This window comes from Microchirus variegatus, assembly GCF_963457635.1.
Source record: "Microchirus variegatus genome assembly, chromosome: 15".
Classification (NCBI taxonomy): Eukaryota; Metazoa; Chordata; class Actinopteri; order Pleuronectiformes; family Soleidae; genus Microchirus; species Microchirus variegatus.
Genome location: NC_139816.1, coordinates 14,287,514 through 14,310,824, shown reverse-complemented (window position 1 = coordinate 14,310,824; position 23,311 = coordinate 14,287,514). Strand labels below are relative to the sequence as shown.

The 23,311-nt window shown below is 39.1% G+C and overlaps 1 protein-coding gene across 1 annotated transcript; it reads left to right on the top strand.

The window, feature by feature from the left end:
- Positions 1-153: 153 nt before the first annotated feature.
- pip4k2aa (phosphatidylinositol-5-phosphate 4-kinase, type II, alpha a) lies at positions 154-22,662 on the top strand (the record flags this gene model as incomplete). The annotated part of the gene is made up of 10 exons (XM_083901978.1): positions 154-367; positions 10,658-10,755; positions 10,900-10,996; positions 12,544-12,696; positions 12,876-13,022; positions 13,906-13,944; positions 19,933-20,046; positions 20,232-20,472; positions 22,396-22,499; positions 22,582-22,662. Exons 1-10 carry the CDS (start codon positions 227-229, stop codon positions 22,660-22,662), a joined length of 1,215 nt encoding a protein of 404 aa, XP_083758104.1. The 5' UTR covers positions 154-226.
- Between the last annotated feature and the right edge of the window lie 649 nt (positions 22,663-23,311).

Here is a 23,311-nt window from a genome sequence, read left to right as displayed (position 1 = left end):
CATCGCGTGTTTCACCCTCCACACTCGTCGACATAGAACCACAGCGTCAGTTAGGCTGTGAGGGGCGTTGGATGAAGGAAAATAATTCGGGCACTTTGATTTCCGAACAGGCTAAATGAACAGTGTTGGTGTTATTTAGTCGTGAACCGGTGGCCTCTGTGCCAGCTTCCAGGCAACATAGTCTGTCGAGATTATCGTACATTAATCAGCCAGTTTGCTTTTTAAGATGGCTACGGCAAGCAGCATTGCCGCATCCATTGCGAGCAAAACGAAGACCAAGAAAAAACACTTCGTTGCTCAAAAAGTGAAGCTCTTCCGTGCCAGCGACCCTCTGATCAGCGTGTTGATGTGGGGAGTCAACCATTCGGTGAGTAGGACCAACTAATCATCATATTAGGATTCACTGTTGTGTCACATTATGCCTTAGCTACTCGCTGTCAACTGTCAACCGCAGTGTTATTGCAGCTCATTTAGGTGTCCAACGGTTGGCCTTTGGCCTTCGTGCTCTTACTATAAATATGTGATTCTCTTCAAGACTCGTTTAGTCAATCATTAGGTTCATTTCTGTGGTCAGCTTTTTACAGTGACAACTGCATTTGATGACTGCACTTAAACGTGTGTGTGTGTGTGTGTGAGAGAGAGATAGAGATAGAGAGACAAACGGACAGACAGAGCAGTGGACTATTTTTTTGGCTTCCTGTTGTGCACATGTAGGATAAGCTCCTGGGGCTCTGTGTCATGAGAGAGCACATCTTCCCATCCATGTAAGACAGCGTAACTCTGCTCTCTTTCTTTGCCTTTATTTGCAGTGGGCCAATTCTCATATGTTGGACAGAGAGAAAACTCAGTAGGCAGTGGACACACATTTCTGGCACAAAATCTCAAACACTGAACCCCTGTGCAAACATTTTACACCCTTAATCATTCCACAAATTATTATGCTCAATCAAGATTATGCTCAATCCGTTTTCTAAGACTATATTAATCTGTAGGTCTTTGACTTGCTCATTCTTGCATTCCCCTTCATCATTCACTCTGTTTATTTCTGATTACCATAACAGGGTAATTACAGTGACGTTTATTCAATGATTAATGGGCAGGAAAGCATTCCAGCTCTTTGATACAGATGCTCTGGGTTTTTTTTACCCTTAATTTATCTCTGATGTGAGCTAAGGGAAGTATCGGTATGTTAGTAGTACCTGCCTGTGGTTGTCCTGCTTGGTTTGGTTGAATGTGGCATGAATCCTCAGATGCTATGAAAGAGTACAGTACAATTAGCAAGCCAATTTATAGTTACTTGGACTAGCTTTATAACCGAGTCCACTTGCACCTTTATTTATTTAATCTATTTGATATGATATTAATGGGTCACTTTTAATGGGGTGGCCTTTACAAATACCCTTCATGTGTTCACTTTGGAACAGAGATATTATGCCAAACACATTTCTTCATTGTGAATAATGCAGCAGTTTTTGCACTGATGGGTTGGCCTCATTTGAGCTTGTTTTATTTCTTCCTGTTACTGTAAAAGGTTTCTTACAGATGTACTTCCAACCACAACCCATGTTTTAGAATGATGATTAGTTTCCCAGACCCAATGCACAGTATGTTTGTATGTGCACGTGTGTTGTATCTGATATGTTTACATCTGCTATTCATGAATAGTGCAGTGATGTTACATTCCAGGTGTACTATAATGGGCATGGATGCAGAAAAACCTTCACCTCTGTGGATGGTGCTTTTTTTGTAATAAAATTATGGTATAGTGGTATAGATGTAGCCTAGGAGCTAGTCTGTTTGTTTTAAATCTACATTTCTCTAATTGTTTCTGGATCCAGGCATCTGGATGTTGGTGTGCTAGTGTCTGATTTTTAGCCTACGGATTTGGGTGGGAATTTAGTGCGAGTTTAAACTAAGACAAGACAAGACTGCCTATGCCTTATATACAAGGCATAGGCAGTCAGGGCTGAACCTGTGTTTAAGCTGTTGTCTTGTCTGTGAATGGATTATAGTCACCTGGCTTTCGTTTTAAGCCCCAGGGTTAAAGCAATGTACACATGTTTAACTCTTTGCAGTTATGTACTGCAGTAATTCACTCTTTAAATAGGCTCTAGAAATCACAATAAAACGATGATTAATATGTCATCCCACATATATAATTATGTTATCTGCCATATTATCACTTGGCGTGACAAAAACCTTTTTCCTACAGAGACTGAAAGTAAAACTACAATTAATGTGCCCCTTTTAGGAAAAGTCAGAAAACTTTATTCCCATTAACACAGCTTTGAAACAATCATTTACCATGTGTTTACAGGCTAAAAAGGATGTGAGTTTGTGAGGGAGTTGAGAGGTCATTGCTTGCTCAGACTTGCCTGACAGCAGGACAGAACATTTTAGGTACAGCTGAGATTTCAATTAGTTAAGCTGACACTGGAGGAGCGTGTTGGTGATTTATATGGATATCATGTAAAACTCTTAAGTCCCCAACATGTTCTGTAGTCTTTCATGGGAGCTATAATTTTTATCTCACATTTCTCAAAGTTAACATCACTTTACTCTGATAAAATCACAAATATTTGAATTCTGAATTTAGAATTGTCAAATACAGTAAACCACAGGAAAACATTTTTCAGAATGGACAATGAAAGAAATGCTCAGTAACAAGTTGCATTATTTACAGAAGTTTGTGAAACAGGGTTTAGCTCATGTGTCATTTCTGTATTATTATAGTTACAGGTTGTCATGTCTTTTTGGATTCAGGCAATATTTCACATGTCTAACAGAGTAGTAGGTGCAATAGTGTCATGTGATAAACATCTTCTCTCTTACTCTTGTGTCTCTGTCTCGCAACCATAGGAATCTTCCCATTTGGAGGATTTACATGTTCAAACTGTTCACTTGGATTGCATAAGAGAACACTGCTGCCGCCAGCACATTTCCTTCTTATGCCTTAGGCTACCTCTCCTGCTGTTTTTCTCATAACTTGATAAGGGACTCTGTTTCTCAATTCTCACCATTGGCAAAATAAATTTGACATTTCATGCCCTGTCACCGTTAATGTACTAAGTTATTGCTTGGGCGTAGGGTTTTTATTTTATGATTGTGTATGGCACATCACAGACCCTTCCCTTGTTTTCTGTTTGACTGTTATTCCCAGAGATGGTTCATATTGAAGCGTATGTTGTTCTTGTCTTTGCAGACTTCATTGTGCATATTAGTTGAAATAACCCATAAACCAGTTTGCTGAAGTTGGAGTGAAGAAGAAACATAAATCTGTGTTTATAGTAGTAGAGATGTAGTAGTAGTAGTAGATGTCAGGACTGCCCCATATCCACTGTAGCCTGCCAGTCAAGCATCTCTCCTTCTGAAAGCTAGACTAATTACAGTGTTCTTGCTGTGGGAACATAATAATGAAAGAACTGACACTTAGGAAAGGAGATTGATGAGTTACTCTATAGACAACACAAGAGAGCCATAGATGCAACCACTCTTCTGGCTGAAAGAAGCAAAGATTGTCATCAGACTTCATAACAGGTTGCCCATTTCTGCTTTCATCCTAACAATAATGGTACTTTAAAATTGTACTTGCTTATGTTGGAGCCTAAATAGTTTACTCAGCTCATGATTTTAAATGAAAGCATTGAGGCCAAAGCGTTTCTCTTTTTCCAGTGAAAAATCTTTGTTTAAAGCAACCACTGAAGGTTAGTGGTTGCCAAAGCTCAAACTAACTGCTGAAGTCTTCTACAAGATCACCACATCTCAAACTAATCGCTACAAAATCATTTCCTGTTTTTAAGTCTGTATGATATTACAAATAAACATTAGTTCTCTTTCGGGCACTTTTTTTTTTTACTTAAGGGACTACATGACTCAAGTTTTAAAAAAATAAAGAAATATGGGCTTTGCTCTGGCCAATGCCAATATTTAGAAATCAGGGCAGCTGAATTCCAATGTTTCTTTTTTCTATTGCCAATCTCTTAAGCTGGTTTGCTTTTCCCTTCCATCGGATGAAATATATTTGTTTAATAATTCAAAGAATTGCTTAATTAAGAAGGTGAACATTGAACAACACTCATGGTTTGTCTGTACACTCTGCTTTTCTATCTGCACTCCTTTGTAAATATGTGCTGATTACTCAAAATGATTAATCAGACGACCAGTTAGGTGGTCTAAATCTTAAAAAACATGCTCTCCTATGAGGTAATATAAAAGCCATTTCACACAAGTCCTTGGGGTGTCTTAAGTGTTATGTACCATTGGAATGAACAACATGTCAGAATGTGTTCCACTTTTTTGCAGATATGTCACCAGTTGGAAACCTGCATTGTCACTGCTTAAGGCAACTCTGGTGTAAATCATTGCTTTGACTTCAGCAGCTCCTAACCTGCTGTTGCCTCTCACCTGCTATTGATTGCTGGGAAGACAACAAATTCTGTTCATTCCTTGTGGATTTTTAAGGACAGACCTAACTAATACTTAGCTTGAAAACATGTATTGTGCCACCTATTCACTGATTATGATGGGCTATTATTTTAATGTACCGGTAAAGGCTGAAAACTAGAGAGTTTTGATATATTTCTTGGTGTCCCTCTTCATCATATATTTAGGACACCAAAATAATTGTATTGATGCGAGTAAGTCTTTTAGGCCTTTTTTAGGTTTTACCTTTGTTTTTCCTCATAATGCTCCTCCCCATCCTGGAGGTTCATTCAGTTTTTGTCACAGCCTCTTTTTTGGGTCATCCTGTCTATTTGGCTCACTTTCATTCCCTGCCCCCCTTTGTCCCTTTTCTTTTACTCTCCCCTGCCTCTCTTTCTGAGTCAGAGTAGTCGAGTCGGTTTCTATATATTGTATAAGAGGTGGTTGCTATAAATATCGAGTGATCTACAGCTAATATTGGTGATGATTGTAGATAAGGAAAACAGAAAAGCTAAAGTCTTGCATTCTGGCACCCTCAGGCAGTGACAGTGACTTTTGAACAACACAGGTTATTTTGTATTCACTCCTATATGCATTCTTGTGTCTGTGTCTCTGTTGGAGTCAGTGGCACACAACTTATCCAAATATGATGCAACTTGATGCTGAGTAGATTGATTCACAGGGCAGAACAGTCATTTTAAACCACTACATCCTTTAATAACCAACCTTTCGCAACACTGGCTTTACAACAGACTTGTCGAGCTGTCTACAGGTGTGTCTGTGTATATGTGTGTGTATATTTTGAGTGCAACTATAATTTCCATGTTTCCCCTTTAGTAATTTGTCATTTTCTGTTCAAACATGAATGGAAGTATGACTGGTAACAGACAAATTAACCCTCCTGGAGATGCTGACATTGAGACCTTCCTTTCCTTACCTTGCATATTCTGTTTTAGTCTATTTGGGTAATAAGTCTAAAATACAATAATCTGAATCCTTAAACGGTCTTAAATACAGTTTTTGCAGGTCTTAAATAATAATAATAATAATAATAAAAAAGATGAACGTTAAAGTTACAATTATTTCATTTTGGCAAAAATGTTTCCATTTATGTAAGCCTGTTGAGAATTTATCGGCACACAACCAAACCAAGCCAGTCTGGCAATGTGAGGATTACATTAGCTTGTTACTTGCAGAAAATGGGGAGTGTTCAAAGATGCATGGTTAGAACATATTGATTTTCAGGAACCAGTTCCAAGCCCGCTGCATCTTTTTATGTAAGACGCTGCTACAGCTTGGGACGCTGGAAATGAAAGCATTACCGTCACATGCACAGTCTGAGAGACCGTATAAAGCCAACAGCCAATATTGTTCCATATCAGGAGCGGGAGCATCAAAGTCCAGCCCCAGCATCACTCATTCTGCATGTCCTCCGGTTAACGACCACAACACACACTACTCACATTTCAGCACACGCACAGCCTAGGCACTAGTTGTACACTTTTTCTAACAAATATTAGTTCACAGCATTCATTCATCTGAGGTGGTTCTGTTACTCACAGAGTTCTAGAGTTCTGTGTAGTTATATTAATGATGAATCTTTACTTTGCAAAGTCCCTGGGAATTTACCTTAATGTGTTTCATACTTTTTTGATTCCAGTGTGGACATGAAACCGGTGTTAAATTGTGTTCACGGTGGTCTTAAAAAAACTTCTGAAATTGGACCTGTTGAAACCTGTATACCCTGTATTAAGACTGAGAAATTATATTACTCCTTTTAGGTGAGTGTGATTGAGTGAATGACAATTAAGTTTACTTATTGAATTAATCTATCCAGCTGTTTTAAGTGGACATACATTGATTTTTTCCACATTTACTGACAATCGCTTCTTCTTATTCTGTGTTTTTTCCTCTATATCCATTATTTGATTCATTCCTTAGACCAATTACTGTTGTACTGTGTTTAGAGCTTTCCTGCTATAAGGACTTCAGTTGGAATGGACTATGATTAGTTATGTTTGTCTTTATTTGGATATTGTTAAATGTGTGACATAATGGGTTTACCACCAGGTCAACTGATGATGGCAGTGACTTTGGTAAGCAGTCAGTGAAAGAGCAAGTTCACACTATTTACAATCCTCTATCAGTAATGTGTGTTTGTGTGTGAGAGAGAGAGAGCCCTTTTGATTTTGTAAACTGTGAATTTACATTTAGTGGGAAGTATACAGTGTGCTGCTGTCCTATCCTTGTTAATATGAATTCATGTTGTGCAACACATTCATGCCTGCTATATTTACATTTCCGTTTATTAGTTAACTGAATGATCAGTCAGCCTTGATTGCACACTATAACCACCAACACTTTTCATGTTTTGTAAATAGACTTTGAGGAAGTATATTTTAGTATGTCATTCATTTTAAGAGTTGCTCCTTCACATCGCACTCAATTACACCCACATAATTGACAGTTCAGGCACTAAAACACTGTACATGATTTAATTTAGCTACAATTTAAAAAGTGCAATTGAAAATACATCCCACTTCAATCCCACTCTCTCCGTTTCGGTCTGTGTAGGTTCTCAGTTGGCTAGATCATAGTTCTCAAAGTCATTCAAACAGGAGCAACTTCATTTGTAGATGTCATCAGCCAACAGTCACCACTTTTTTTGTCCATGCTTGTCTCATAGGACAGCTCTTTTTGTTAACTGATAAATATCTGTGATTTAAATAAAGTTTAGATTCAATATTAACTGAGATACTAATATTGAAATACTTTGTTTTGAAGGGCTAGAATTGTGTGTGATTTCAAGAGGAACTTAACCATAACTGGCATGTCATAGTTTTGACTTAGGAACTTAGGAACACCTGGTAGTATTTTGAAAGTCAGAAACTGAACATTTTGAAAAGAATGATGGTCATATTTTTTTACCCTTCATTATTAATTGCCCCTCTAAAGGCTACATATCCTGGTGGCATGCCCTTTTTTCAGTTTTGACTAGACTTCAATATTTGACAACACCAGTAGGGAAAAAAATCGAAAAATAAATTCTTTGTCATCAGCGTTATTAGTGGTCTGTCATCTGCTAAGTGCAAGTCATCTGCCTGTAATTGTTCAGAGAGATAACACTACACCATGATGCTGACAGAGCATGCTCTCTTCACCAGTTTCCTGTCCAAAGAGCAAGAGCACACACTTGCTTCACTCTGGGCCGGAAAACCAGTCCTCATCACCATGGAGACAAACAGGAAGTGGTGGTGTGAAATTTGTCTGCAAGTTTGATAGCTGCAGGAAGACAAGCAGATCTGCTGGATGTGACTGATTAAACAAAACTGTGCTCAAGATAGCGGCTCAGACAGACAAGACGTATGTTGTTTAATGTGGAGTATGAGGTTAAAGGGACATTCACCTCAATATGCTGAGTTGTGCACATGCATGTGGATCAGCAAATCTGTAAACGGTTGCGTAATGGTGCAATTTGGACTATAAGTCATACTGAATGTCAGCTCATTCCTACTGCAGGCATGAGTCGATCATTTTAATCAGTATTCAGTACACTGGTTTCCCCTCAGATGTGTACTTGGCAAGGCATTGTCAGCATTGTCTTTGCCCTTGTGTGAAACATGGCTTTGTTGATGAGGCGACATCTCCCTGCTGAGTACCCAGAATGCATCTGTGCTATAGCATCACTGCAACGTCTGTGCCTGTCACACCAGGTCACAAAAACGTACTCCGATATGTCATCTGTGTATTTGCATGCTCTGTTTGATCCATCCAGTTCTGTCTTGTCTGTCTTCTCTTTTCTTTTTTTTTATACCGTTGCAACGTGATATGTTTTTATTTCATTCTCTTCCATGGCTTAAAAGCTTACAATAATCCCAGAGAATATGTAAAGGTCCCCAGATAATAGTTTCAATTGTAACTGTCACCCCTCATAAGACAGCATTATTGCAACATTATAAAATTGGTATTGCTACATTAAACAGCCTTGATAAGCAGTTCTCCCTCACTCACTCTGGATGTTTGCTTAGCTGGGAAAATGCAATCATGAATAGTGTACAAAAACAGTAGACCTTGCAGATCACCAAACAAGATTTAGTTTGACATTTGACCAGTCGACTTGTAGGTCAGAGTTATATTTGTATCCATATTGTGTTCCCTACATTGAAAAGAGGAGTGAAACAATTCTATGCAAAAAGGTGTAACTGTTATGATGTAGGTTGACCTTTGATGGTGACCTACTTAATTCCCACGGCTTTCAGATGCATTCAATATATCTATGGTCCAATCATCAACATGATTTGCATAAAAGCCTGTAGTTGCACCAACAACCTCTTGTCTAATATCCCTCCCACGGTTTTGTGTTATCACTACCTTTCCTCTCTACATTGGACCACTGTCTTTTATTTTTATGCTGTGATACCCATGTTTCGATGACTATTTCAGAAATGTGTAATATATAACAGAAATACATTTAACTGAATCCATCCCAGTGTGAAGATGATGGGTCTGTTGTGCTGAAAATAGTATCAGTCATCCTGTCCTTTTAGATATAGGCTCTTTGATGGCAGCCTCCGAGTGAAACTGATTGAAGTGGCTCACTTTTAAAAGCACAACAAATCACACTAATTTTTCCGAGACAGCAGTTGGCAGCATGTAGCCTGTGTGTTGTCTCCTTTCACAGAGTTTAGAATTAGGCCATGTTAAACCAATGTTAAGCTTGGGTTAGGCATAAACTAGTTGTTTACATCAAATTTAAAGCTTTGATAGATGCAATATGTGGGCATTGCGCAGATGACGGGTAGAGCAGTTGGCAAACTCAATTTTGAATGATGATGCTCTTAACAGTGAATTTGTGCTTCTTTCCTCCAGACAGTGGTTTGTAGTCCCACGATTTGAAACAACAAAGCAGCTTACAAGTAGCTTTTCAACAAGTAATATTGCACATTATCTGTGTGACTTGACTTTGTCCAGGTCCGTTTTTAATTAACAAGATGTATATTAACTAAAACATTTTCTAATGTTTCTTCTACCCTGTATTTTACATACAGGGTAACTTGTGACATACACCAACTATGGTGCAACCTGGACACATCCTCAATGATGTTACCTGGAGTCCTTGAGTGTCCAGGTAACATCATTGAGGTTGTCCAGGTTGCACCATAGTTGGTGTGTCACAAGCTACCCTGTATTTTACTGTCTCAATAAGAATTGCAGAAAACGAATTGTTCTGCTGAGAATTGGTCCATTCTTTGTCATGTTCACTCCTCCGTGTTTTGTTTGAGATGCCTTCATGCAAATGTCCCATCTGTCTCTGTGTAGTGTTGTCAAAAATATTTAGAAAAATGCTGTGGAAAATGATTAGTGGCAAAGTAAACATTAGAATACAATATCAAACAATTTGTGTGTCTTGGAAGATAAGAAACAAGACAGCATCAGTATGTGGGAACATGCATTTATTTGTGTTGGATAATATTGCATAGCAAGCAGGGTTACATGAGTTGAGCTTAGCACAACGCTGTTAATTGGTTGCAGAATTGTTCTTTTCGGATATGTTCCAGGAACATGTTACAAGGAACATAAACAAATGTGTGATTCTGTCATGTTTACTTTTTGTGGGTTGCATATTGTGTTAATATATTAAATAACACTGTAACGAATGTTTAGTTGCACAACAAAATAAATTGTAGAAAAAAAATAAATCTACCGGTTTGTGTGTGCATAGTAATTATGCACAGCAGATGCACACAGAGTGTATAACTATTTGAGTTTATTAAGAACACCTGCAGCATGACTGTGATTGGTGGAATGGCAAGTTATTAATAGAATAAAGCAAACCGCCAGCCTCCCTGCCTGGAGCCAACAACAAATGTGTGAGCATGCACACATCTATTATGTGTGTCAAGCTGTGTTTGAGTCATAACAAATGTCATGTCTCAGTATTACAGTAATGCGATGCACGACGAGCTCCGAATGGAAACCCCTGCGATTTACCTTATGTGTTTGAAACCCCAGTGTTAATTCATTGTACAAGGTTTATTCAGGCCTCCAGTAATGGCATTTAGTTGAATGGGCATTATGGCAAAAATGTGCAGGCAAAACAGTGTTTGAAGTCTTAATTTCCTGGTGGCCTTTATGTCCCATGAGATTGTGAAGCTTATCAACTCCTGGAAGTTGTATATGTATAATGTAAATGAATGATTTCTAAGTTTTTCATTCTTTTGTTTTTTCTGTCCAGATAAATGAGTTAAGCCATGTTCAAATCCCCATTATGCTCATGCCAGATGACTTCAAGGCCTATTCGAAGATCAAAGTGGACAACCACCTCTTTAACAAGTAAGCTCTTTTTTGTGTATTTTCTTGTGCAATGAATGTTCATCCCTGTATAAATTTCACCTTAAAAAAACATTTTATTTTCATATTTGCTGAAAACATTCCTCAAAGTACTCACCACATCTCTCAAAATGTGTGTGTTAACAGGGAGAACATGCCCAGCCATTTCAAGTTTAAGGAGTACTGCCCCCTGGTGTTTCGAAACCTCAGAGAGAGGTTTGGCATTGATGATCACGACTTCTCGGTATGTCATTATCATAAATGACAGGAAAATCTCACTGTCGCTGCTTAGTCAAATACTGGATTTCTTTAGTCACTCTACTTGACTGTTGTGAATCAGTCACAGTCGCTGTAGATCATTTTGGCACCTTAAGGCCCCAACCTCCTGGTGCTGCAAAAACAATTAATCAACACTAAAGTAAACCAGTTCAAAACAAATATTTTTGCCATCTCAAGTGTTTTCGCCTTGGTGTTTTTTTCCTTTCCCTCTTTTGTTTCAGCACAACCCTCATCTTCCTTTCCTTTTTCCACTCTTTTCCAGTAAATCCCCATTCCCAGTGCATGCAGTGAGTTGGCAGTATTTGGAGGTCATTGTTTCCCAGCCCAGTGCAGCTGTCCTTCTCACATGTTTACATTAGGGTTCCACTGGCTGAAGAGAGCGGGCAGCCCAGGGTGTTAAGACACTGGCCAGTGTTGGAGAATGTTGTGACATTTTGAGCATGAAAACAGCTTTATTGCGTGAAGAACTACTTGAGCTGTGCTTATTTGTTTGTCCAGATTTCTCTCTGTCTCTCTCTCTTTTTTTTTTAACTACAACCAGCCTAGTGGTATTATTTATAATTACACTGGTATTATTCCTCATTACAGCCAATAGGTACCATCAGCTGCAATCCTGCTCTTTTGGTGACATGCACCAGTTTTATTGTGTTAAGTGTTCCTTGAAGTATTGGTAGTGTAAACACTTTTCCCTCACATTATGACTAATGCATTTAGTGTAAGACTTCCAACTAAAACAAAAAAATATTAGAACATTGGAAGTTTTTCTTATTTTTTTTTTTTTATAATGCCAGCCTCAGGCAGAGGGCCTCCTAAACATTCTCAGCCTGTTACATAAAGCACTTCAATGTTCCACCAGCATCTGGACCTTAGGTGGCTGTCTTGGTGTTTGGTGTTCCAGAAACAAGACTGCAAGTAATTTTGGCGTCTAAACTTAACAATTGAATGTACGTTATCAATTGTTTTAGTCCGTACTTCAAAGGGTTAGTTCTCACTTTGCAATACATACGACTGATGCTTAGAGTTGAAGTGGGGAAAGGGAAATAAGGGCAGAGGACATTGGGCATTCTTGGAGAATGAGGCATTGAGCCATGAATGTTGGATCATGTTACTTTTGAGCTCCAAAGTCTGGGCAGCAGCTGTTTGTGTGTAGCTGGATGGGCAGCAGGCATAAGGGTCATAATTCCATATGTTTTCAAGTGGAGGCTGCGAGGTGGTCAGACAAAGAGGGTAGAGCCAGGACAAGCTGTGTTGTCCAAATGTATAAGGAGACGGGCTCTGTTTAAAAAAAAAAAAAATCATGTTTAGTGACTCATACCTTCCCCAACAACAATTTCAACATGTAATCTGAGTTTTTTTGTGCAATCTTTAACATAGGCCTTTCAAAATGCTGCCTTATTAGTGCCTTTTTGTGAGTAAAGCTAACAAAAATGAAGTACTGACATTTTCCTGTACTCTTACTTTTGTTAAACCAAGCAATAGCTAATCTGTGATTTTTTTCATGCCCATTTTCAGAATTCTCTGACACGTAGTGCTCCCTTGAACAGTGAGGCCCAGGGACGGAGCGGCGCCCGTTTCCACACCTCCTATGACAAACGCTATGTCATCAAAACCATCAGCAGTGAGGATGTGGCCGAAATGCATAACATTCTAAAGAAATACCATCAGGTGAAAATATCAAGTGGAGCACTTGGTTGGACTAGTGTCAACATTATTGATGCAATTTTACAGCTTTATTTTATTGTTTGATAAAGTATTAAATTACAGATTCATCATATTCTCACAAGTTTGTCACTTGAATTGAGATTTATTGAAAATCCTCTCACTTTCTCTCTCTCTCACGGTAGTTCATCGTGGAGTGCCATGGGAACACACTTCTGCCTCAGTTTCTGGGGATGTACCGACTCACAGTGGATGGAGATGAGACCTACATGATTGTTACGCGCAATGTTTTCTCCCATCGCCTTTCTGTCTACAAAAAATATGATCTCAAGGTACGAGAGCTGGAGTTTAGAGAAGAAAGGGAAGGAACAGAAAAGTGATCCATATGAATATCAAACTATGTGTGTATGCTGGATTTTCATTGATGAGTACATGTCTGGGTAATGAAAGACCTTATTAAGAGGTGGAAAAAAAATAGAAAGAGTGGCACGTGACCTGCTCCTCCCATGAAAGTCACATCTCTGTCAAAATATCGCAAACTAATAATCATCATGTTGTACTGTACAAGCACACATTTGAGGTTAGAGATGGTTGCTTCAACTTTCAGTCTGTATGTTGATTTTCTCACCCAACCACTTTTTATAGAGGAATTAGCATAGACCAAAGAAGTCTGACTAAAATACATACAACTCCAGCAGAAACTGAAAAGGGTGCAACAAGCACATTTTGAATTGTCTCTGCACACTGAGAATTAAAGTATAGAAATCTAGCCTAAGGTTCTTAATTTTAACTGATCTTCTAATGTTTTTTTCTAAGAAACAATGCAATTGTCATATAAACAGTAAACCAGTTTACTGTTGAAATTGTCACAATTAATAAATCATACACAAGTCAAGATTCCGAATCTACCTATACTTTGTCAAGTGAGGTTTGATTGTATGGTTATGACAAAAGCCATTGGCCAAGAAATAGCCAAAAATTGGGCTTTGAGAGTCGGATAAGCAGCCTTAGAACAGACTGAAGCCATTTTTTAGCCACTCTGCCTTGTGTGTATAATTGGATGAGCTTGTGTGTTCATTCACAAGAGTTATGAGTGTTTGCAGGACTGAGTGCAAGACGGTGGTTAAGGGAAATGACTGAAGCAGGACTTTCCAGTCGGTGCTTCCAGTGGCAACTGGTTAATGGAAAGTAATTTCCTTTCTTCTTTTTTTCTAGGGTTCCACTGTGGCAAGAGAGGCCAGCGACAAGGAGAAGGTACAGGCACCTTACGAGTCAGGATTTACCTTTACATATTACCACAAAAGCTTAAAACACACTCAATCCATATGTAAACATAATGACAATAATACTACTAATGCTCATTGGAATAAATAATCACATTTATATATTCCAAAGAGCATTAGTAGTACTATTTCTCACTGGAATAATCACATTTATTTAAAAGAGCAATAACTACAATAAGAAATGTGTCATATGTCATATTTAGATAAATCAGAAAAAACAGGGTAATCCACACTGCCTGTTACTTGAAATCATGTCAGGAATATATTGGACATTTGTACCATCTCTTTCTCTCTGAGAGGGTATCTATCCACAACAACACCAAGTTGTTGCCCGTCCTTTTTTTTTCTTGAATATTTGTGAAATTTCTGTACCTCCCTCTGAATTAATGTTGTGGAGTGTGTCAAACAAGGTGACCGGTAAACTGCTGACATCTCAGTTCTGATGAGAAGGCCAATCAAACTGTTAATTGGAAAAAAGAAAGTCTTTTTATTTTCTAAAACATTCTGGTCATTTCACCACAGATGTCAAGAACAGAACATGAGTCACTTATTCTGTTTGAAAAGCCATGTGGATAATTAGAGAATGAGAGAGAGAACAAACTGTTTCCACTGGTTTTAAATAACCAACATAGCTTCACACAGTCCCAGGCTCATCGTCATCACCCAAATGGCCCAAATAAAAAACAACTTTGGTGTCTGCATTCGTTTCCCTTTGGGTGGGGATGACCGTAGCAAATATCCATCTCCTTTAGTTAGCACCTACTTCATCACACCATTGCCTTCGAGTCCCTGCACGGTCTTTTTCTTTAATTTGCTTCATCCCTTCTAACCTGGCTTCTGCTGTGCCTTCAGTTCTCCTGCTTGCTCTCTGTGTGTTAAAGATTGAGTTGTGTGTCTAGGAATGTGTTGAGCTCCTAAGTTAAATTCAATTAGATGTTGTCCCATGATTTTTAGTAGTTCTGTATATGATGTCATTTCTGTGTACCTGTTAATTGTACGTGTTTGTGTGTTTGTGTGTATGTATGTGTGTATTTGATAGTGATGAAATACTGTTTGTTGTGAAAGGCTGGCTATTGTGAGTTTGTGGTTCTGCTTGGACAGAGTCAGCTGTTTGAAAAGATTTGTTGCAAAAACTTTGACGGTCTAGGTTGGTCACTTTGCTTCTAAATGAAAACAGATATTGAATGTAGAAAATGTTCATTTTAAATAAGCCAAAAAGCCCTTAGTCTGTGAAGTTTCTCAGTCATCCAGCTCATGGTCATCTTCTGTAGTTAGCTGTATGCGACTGGACTTGCTTGAGTTAAGTTTGAAGATGTTTCACTTCTCGTCCAAGAGGCTTCTTCTTCAGATGGACGGAAGATAAACAACCTTTTGTGTGTTGGCGGCATCATTTAACACTGCAACTAACCATAGTGGGCAGAGTACCATACTTTTGACCTGTTTGCCTTACCTTTGGTGCTATTTCGAAAAAAAACGTTGTCTGAAATGTATTTCCATACGCATGTCCCTCTGTAGAAATCTTTCTGGGTTTTGTATATAATAGCTGCACAGATTAAACTTTCAACTAGATGTTATAGGGGCTCGATCATGGGTCACCACAAAATGTGGCATGGCGGGGGAATCCCCAAGCCTGATATACTGTTGCCTTCTGCAAGTGGAAGAAGAAAGAAAACATTGGGTTAACAGAAAAGTTAAGGATTTAACACACAGCCTACCATGTGACTTGTCTGCAGCTCAACGGTGTGAGAAACACCATTTATAGTCTAGCAATATACATGAAGCAGCAACAGGATAAATGCCAAGCTAACATGAGAGATGTTTTTCCATCACTGAGTCCTAACTCTTAGATAAACTTGTTATTGTTAGCCCATGGTAATTTGCATCACTGTTATTCAAATATCGATGGGCGAGTTTCTGCTTCAGCAGTATTTTTAGGCTACGTGCGCAACACAGAATACAACAGATGATCATGTGCTTTTAAATGTTCACACCTGACTGACGCATCTCCGAGACGCAACTAAGCTCAGACTTCAAAGACGAGAGACTCGCTGTTCTCGCCACATGACGAACCAGACATGATTAAAAGAAATGTTAGCCTTTACTAGTGCTCAGTGAATCAATGTGTTTAGACATTACACTCACACACTGCTGTTCCATCATAGCAAACAAAGAAACAAGGGAAAAATAAGGTAATTCATTTATTTTTCCAGAAGGAAGTGTGTGTTTTTTTGTGTTGCTTCACACACGGGCATAAACAACAAGCATGGCAGGGCTTCCCTCTGACTGCATGACTCCGACCCTCTCATGCATGTATCTGCATGGTATATAATGTTTTTCTGCATTTTCTTTTTTGAAGTAACATGATTTCTAACACATGTATTGACTTCCAGTCGTCATTCTGTTGTGGACATGTTGTGTTCTACCCACATGTACATTTGTTTTTATTTTTAATTGAACATGTTTTTGCAGTTCCTGTAGCTTCTGTCTCGGTTTTGGAAAACTTAAGAGCATTTTGACAGGCTGTTATGGAGCAATTCATCAAGTAATTGGTTAAAGAGGTTTTTACCACCAAGTTATCTTGGAAATATGATGTTTTTAATGCCCATCATATTATACTAGTCAATTTTATTTACGTTTAAACACAGAGGTTTGGACACAATTTAGCAAAATCTTAAGAAACTTTTGATATAGTTATGTGACAACTTAATATTTTGTAATCAAAAACATCTTGTAATACAGTTATAACATGTTGTCATAAGAATCTTTTCATATTATAATTTGATTATAATGTTTCTGTTTTAGTAGCAGATTTTTCTGTATTGTCACTAAAAATCTCAATTGTAGTATTTCACCTGTGTATCTGCTCGGTATCATTTACCTCAGTTTGTGTTTTTTGTTTCCTTTCTCTCCTCACACCAGCATCAGCTGGTTATCTTTGTTGGGTACACATGACTTTATTGTGTTGGCGTGACTGAGTGTGTTGTGATATGATTAGTTGAATTGTAAGCTTGTAGAAACAGTCTCCCAACTAAATTGATGTTTGGCCAGGTTATAGTTTCCTACTATTTAAAGTTGTTTTCCTTGCTCTGCTTATTTCCAGCTCCTAGTATCCTTAGAGTAGCATTACCAGACCGTTTTCTCTCTCTACTAGTCAAACTTACAATGTAGGCAGATGAGAGTGATGCAAACACAAGAGTCATTAAATATGGACCTTTGTCTCTGATGAAACTGCCAGACAATGTGGACACACACATATGGCTTGTAAAGAAGTTAAAGAATCCTAAACTTCTAAGCTGCTCTTCTGAATCTTTCGCGTTGATGCCCTTTCCAACCCAAAAAAAAAACAAAACTATTGTTCTGTTACATTTTAAACTCTTTGCCTTTACTTCCAACTTCCTTCCTCTCTCCTTTCTTCTCTCCTCAACCCCTACCGTCTCTTCCTCGCTTCCCCCTCTTCTAGCAGCCGCCCCAACCAGAGGATGTGCCCCCGCGGCCCAAATCTGGTAACGTTCAGCAAAGGCTGCAAACACTGCGGATTGCCACGCGCTTTTACTGCGCCATGAAACACGTAAGAGATGTAAGAGAACCAGGGCTCATATACCAGGCATGATCTATTACACCAATCTTATTTTATTGTTATTTATTTGTGCGGCCAAGTTTTCTTTATTTTATTTTATCTTGTCTTTACCGGCTGATACAGTTATGCAAACGCAATACATTTCACACTTTTCATACCTTTTTTTTGCTCAAGTTCTGTTCTATTTTACCTACATGTATCTGAAACACTAGAGAGCAAGAAGTGAACGAGTATGGTGGCGGCATTAATGGGAGGGACACGCAGCAGGGACAAAAAAAAGCCAGAACTCGCTGCTTTTTAGGTTAAAGGCTTAAACTAATGACAGTGAATTACATGACTTTGTCCGTTTGCTAACTATAGCACGCAACTCAAAGCAAAGTACATTATTATAGACAACCTGTCCCCTCTGCTCCAAATTATTTTCTGGTTCCATGTCCAATGGATGTAGAAATGGATGAGCTTGATAAGACAGTTAAAGGCTAATAAGAGGTGGGCTACACAACATTTGAAACATATTATTTATTACTGTCAGAGATTGTAATTAATATATCCTATGTCGCCAAGGTGAAATTGATAGTCAATCTGTGCAGTAGGAATATAAACAAAGATTTAAAAATATCTCGGTCCTCAAATTTTTCAGAAGACCCAGCTTTGTTCCTTGATGTCATTATTGCTGATGTCAAGGTCGGTTTTTAAATGGGAAATTGTAGAGAGAAATTGTTGTTTTGTGTTGTTTCCCCCCCCCCCCCCCCACCATGTAACCGACTGTTAGGCTGAACCAACGCTCTCTTCCTGCCTCTAATATTCAGTATTTCCATTCTTCTTCTTAACAAATGGATGCAATGCACTCAGAAGTCAGGCGGGTTCAATTTCGGGGATTGTTATAGAAAAAATCAATTACAGGCCAACATTCCGATGCATGACTGAACGTTAAAAGTAAAAAGACCTGGAGAGATGGATGACTGTGTGAGGTGAGGTGCCAGTTGAAGTGACAGATGTGTAAAATGCTTTCAGGTTCACGCTCGTGCTGTGTCCTCATTCATCGCACCTATGTTCAGTTGAGCAAGTTGTTCATTCCATATTTTTTTGTCAATTGGAGGTCTATGTCTGTGGATATATGTAGATTTATGTATGTACTGAAATGTCTTGTTGTTTGTGAGACATATTCCTGTGTTCATCTGTGTGAAGCTGTCTGCTGTATGTGTGTATCTGTGTGTGTGTGTGTCTGTCGGTGTGCTCTGTCCGAGCTCGACCGGAGTGCTGTTATGTGTTGCTGCTCTTTTCCTGCTGCCATAGAAACACCATAGTAGCCAAACTGCTGCTGCAGCTGCCCTGTTTCCTCATTTCCTGCTCTCTTTTTCCTCAGTGACTCAGAAATAGGCCCCCTCACATAACACCTCCTCCCCATACAGGCTGCTGGCAGGCTTGCAGGAGCCTAGTATAGAACATTTATAATCCCAGTAGATGGAGTCTTATATAGGGGCCTGCTTCATTGTGGTTGTAGGCTGAACAGTAGACGAAGGGTATGCTGACATGCTAAACATGTTAATATTATTTGTGTAAGGGAGAATATACGCCCTTTAACATGAAACTGATTAAAATAGATGCGCTTTGGTGTCCCGCTCTGTCCCAATAAGGATGTTTTCAATGGACATCCCTTTTTTTTGTAATGTGTGTGGATCTACCAGATGCATTGAAAAATTTTCAAGAGTGAATACATTTCCCTATGACCAATATGGAAAAATATATACATGAAACAGTGCATCAGATGGATCTGTCCTGCTGTGAGCATGCTGCATGTACTGTTTACTCGATCCAATCAAAAAGGGAACACACTGCCTCTACTTTATAATTTATAGCAATGAGTTGTCCAACAAAGTATCATGTTGTATTTGGCTGAATCAGAAAGGCTCATCTCACTAACCACAGGCTCAAAGCCTCGTTTGTGTCACATGGGGTATTTCAACATGCAGGATTGTCTGATCAGGAAGATCTAAACATGCTGCCAAAGTCGCACGTCACAAGGATCAAGATAGATTTTTACTATTGTGCATTTTGAAACACCCCCTGATTCACACAGTTAACCAAGACAGTGTTGTGCTGTCTTTTAGTCTCGGGTAATAACAAACCAAATTGTACATTTAAATGTTTTAAGTAATCTGGGGAAAAGTGTTGAAGACTGATGCTGCCGATTGTCGATATTCTCGAATTGAAATATACTGAAATTTGATGAACTGATATTCAGAAACAAAAATTAAGATGAGCACCAGCATTCTGTCACGTTTTTGCCCAGATCTACTTGCTATTGCACCGTGCCGCTCAATTTTGAACAGCCCATTGTTGTAGTTTTGACTGTTTTATTTGATCATTACTAATGGGCAGGCCAAGGAGCTGCCCACCTACAAGGACAATGACTTCATCAATGACGGGCAGAAGATCCACATTAACGATGAGAACAAGAAAATGTTCCTGGAGAAGCTTCGAAAAGATGTGGAGGTATGTGCAATTTTGTTTGCGTCTTAACAAGATGCAGCTGTCTGTTGAGGCTGGAAATCTTGCTGGATGCCAAAATCTGTCTCCTAGTGTTGTTTCAACTCTTCCCTTGTCTTTGCCACATCCACATCTCTCATTTTCACACTTGCTCTCATTCCCTGTCCCCCCTCCCACACAATCGTCTCCAGTTCCTGGCCCAGCTAAAGCTCATGGACTACAGTCTGCTGGTGGGGATCCACGACGTTGAGCGATCTGAGCAAGAGGAAGTGGAGAGTGAAGACAACGAGGCTGAGGAGGAGGGTGAGAGTGACGGAGGGGGCATTGGGACGCCCCCCGACAGCCCTAGCAACACCCTGGACAGCACCAAGCCTCTGTCACCTGGAGAGTTTGATCCCACCATTGATGTCTATGCCATTAAAAGCAATGACAGTGAGTAGCCAATTGCATCCGCTTCAAGTTTATAGCACAATAGTAAATATGTCACTTTTCCATTAGAGATAGTACATGGTGCTTTTTTTTTGTTCCAAGTGAGCCGACACAACTGTAGATCAGTAAAAAAGACTTAAAAATCCTGAAATCCTTCATCTCTAATTTCGCAAGGAAATGTCTACAATCTCAATATTTAACAGAGGAATCTAGTGTATTTAGTGAACGCAATGCGAAGGCCAGCGATCGTGAGCTGAAACACAACCCGTATTTCAGTTCAAAGACTGAGTCTGTGCTACGGTCATCCAGGAAGTACTGATTACTCATTCTAATAATTAAATAAACCGAAAATAACTGCTTCCCTCGCTAGTTTGTGTTTGTGACATATCTAAAACAATATCACGGCGGTTTCATGCACCCGTGCTATGACGACTCCGCCCATGTTGAGGGCGTACTATAGTAATGGACAACGACGTGCCTGATACCAAACATAGTGCTGGAGCTGTATAATGGAAAAGTGCCAGTTGAGTTATCATGTTTAAATGGCTGCCTGTATTAGTTCTGCACATATTATTATTATTATTATTATTATTATATAATTATTTCCTTGCAGTCCTATGTGTGTTTCTTGATAAAAGACATGAGCAGTGTCCAATAATATGCGCATAAATAAAAAGTAGTGCTGCCAAAGGATTCAAATATTTAATCGCACATTTATATCTATTGTAAATGTCCCTTGATTTATTTTTGTCCCATTTTGTGCAAATGTTTTTTTTTTTATTGAAAACATTGGCATATACTGTAGTGCAGAGCTGAACAATTAATCCAAATTTTATCAAAATCTCAATACAGCTTACTGTAATTTCAAATAGCAGGAGATGCAATATTTGTTCAAGAAAAAATGTGTGTCAAAATATAATTTTAGATGAATTATTATTACACGATTTTGATTTTGATCTTCTATGAGACGTTAGTGTACTGCGTGTGACGTCAGAGAGCTGCGTGGGTGAAGCAGGAAGTAATGTTTACATTAACGAGCCACAGGCGTGGCCGCAGGTGACCCTGCATATTTTGAGTTAGTCTGATTATTGCGATACTATTATATTAATACTTATTGCGACAGCCGCACACTAATGAGAGAGGCGGTGTATCACATTGTAGTGCTGTGAATAAAGTGTCATTCTTCAACGCAGACGAAGTCCCGTGGTTTTAACGTGTTGTTGCCGTAACAAGCTAATCCAAGCTAAAGAAGCTAGCGGTCTTCGGAGGTCTCTTCACTGCGGTTCGGGGGGTCTGCCAGCTTGGTTGGTAACGCATACATCATTACTTGGATGTGGGGAGTGCGTCGAGTAGAAAACATTAGCCCTCTACTCTTTTGCCGGCTCGCAAGCCCAAAACAAGTGTGTGCAGCGTGCTTGTTGTTTTGTTTCCGGTCTAGTTGGATCCGGTGTGGTGTTGTAGTCTTTCTAACGTTACGAGGTGTTGCAACAGCATGTGAAAAAAACTAATCATTTGGTCGGACTAGATGAACGTTAATCTCGCGATTTAAAAAAATTGTCGCTGTTAAAATGGATTTGCGTTAACTTACAGCACTAATACAAAAGCCTTGCTAACGTGTCAAAACATGACTCAAAACTAATTATAATTTCTGGGATCGGCTGTTCTGGCCATGCAGTACAGCTGCTCTTAAACTGGAACAGAAGGACAGTTAAAGCTGTGCAGCCTCATTAAATGTTTATGCACTATGCACTTGAGGTGCCACCAGCAAAAAAATATCTGTTGAGATAACAATGACTTATGCACCAAAAAATATGGATTATTTGATAAAAAAAAACTTATCACTAAAATACATAAAAGATGTGAAGGGACAGCTGTTTCTTTTGTTGCAGTACTTCTCATTAAGGGTGTCTTTGTTTTGAACTTAAGGTGCTCCCAGGAAAGAGGTGTACTTCATGGCTGTCATAGACATCCTGCAGCATTATGATGCCAAGAAGAAAGCTGCACACGCCGCCAAGACTGTAAAACATGGGGTATGTACCCGAGTAGAAGAGCTGTTTTATATAAATGTTTGCTCCACGGTGAAGGTAATTAACCTCCGTGTCCCCTCTGCAGGCCGGAGCAGAAATCTCCACAGTGAATCCTGAGCAGTACTCGAAGAGATTTTATGATTTCATCACCACTATCCTGTCATAGCCTCCAGGAGCGATGGGGGGGGCACAGAGGCACACAGGGAAGGGAGGGCAAGTGGGGAGTAGTGTGGAGAAGAAAAGTGACGGAGAGGAAGAAACCATCGAGAGGCTGATTAATAAGGTGTCCAGGTGGTTTTCTATCGTTCTCCTTTCTCCTCCCCGTGCGTTTATCTCTTTCAGTGGTGGTGCCATGCTCTGCAGCTAAAGAAAAACATCAATCGTTTACATTTAACCTCTCCTCTGTTGAGTTTTGTTCCACGTTCTGTTGGATGATAAGGGTGTTGAAAGCAAGTGTTCAAGTTTTTACATTTTTTTATTTTAAATAATTTGTTTTAATAGTTTTGTTTTTGTGAGGAATATTGCTTTTTCATTGCCTCTAACATTCGGCATTGTTGTTGTTTTTTTTAATGTTTCGATGTTTGTATTTGTGTTTCCGTTGTGATGTTCAGAGGCAGGATGGGGGAGGGTTTGAAATGGTATGCAAGTGCAGATATTGGATAACAGCACAACATCCTTCTTTTTAGAGAGAAAGCTTGCGTGTGATGAAAATACGGAAGTTTATGTTGAGCCTCTAATGCAATTGCTTTATTTCAGGAAGTAGGAAGCAGTCTTCCAATAGGCCAACAGCCAGACTCTGCCCTGAAAATGCTATA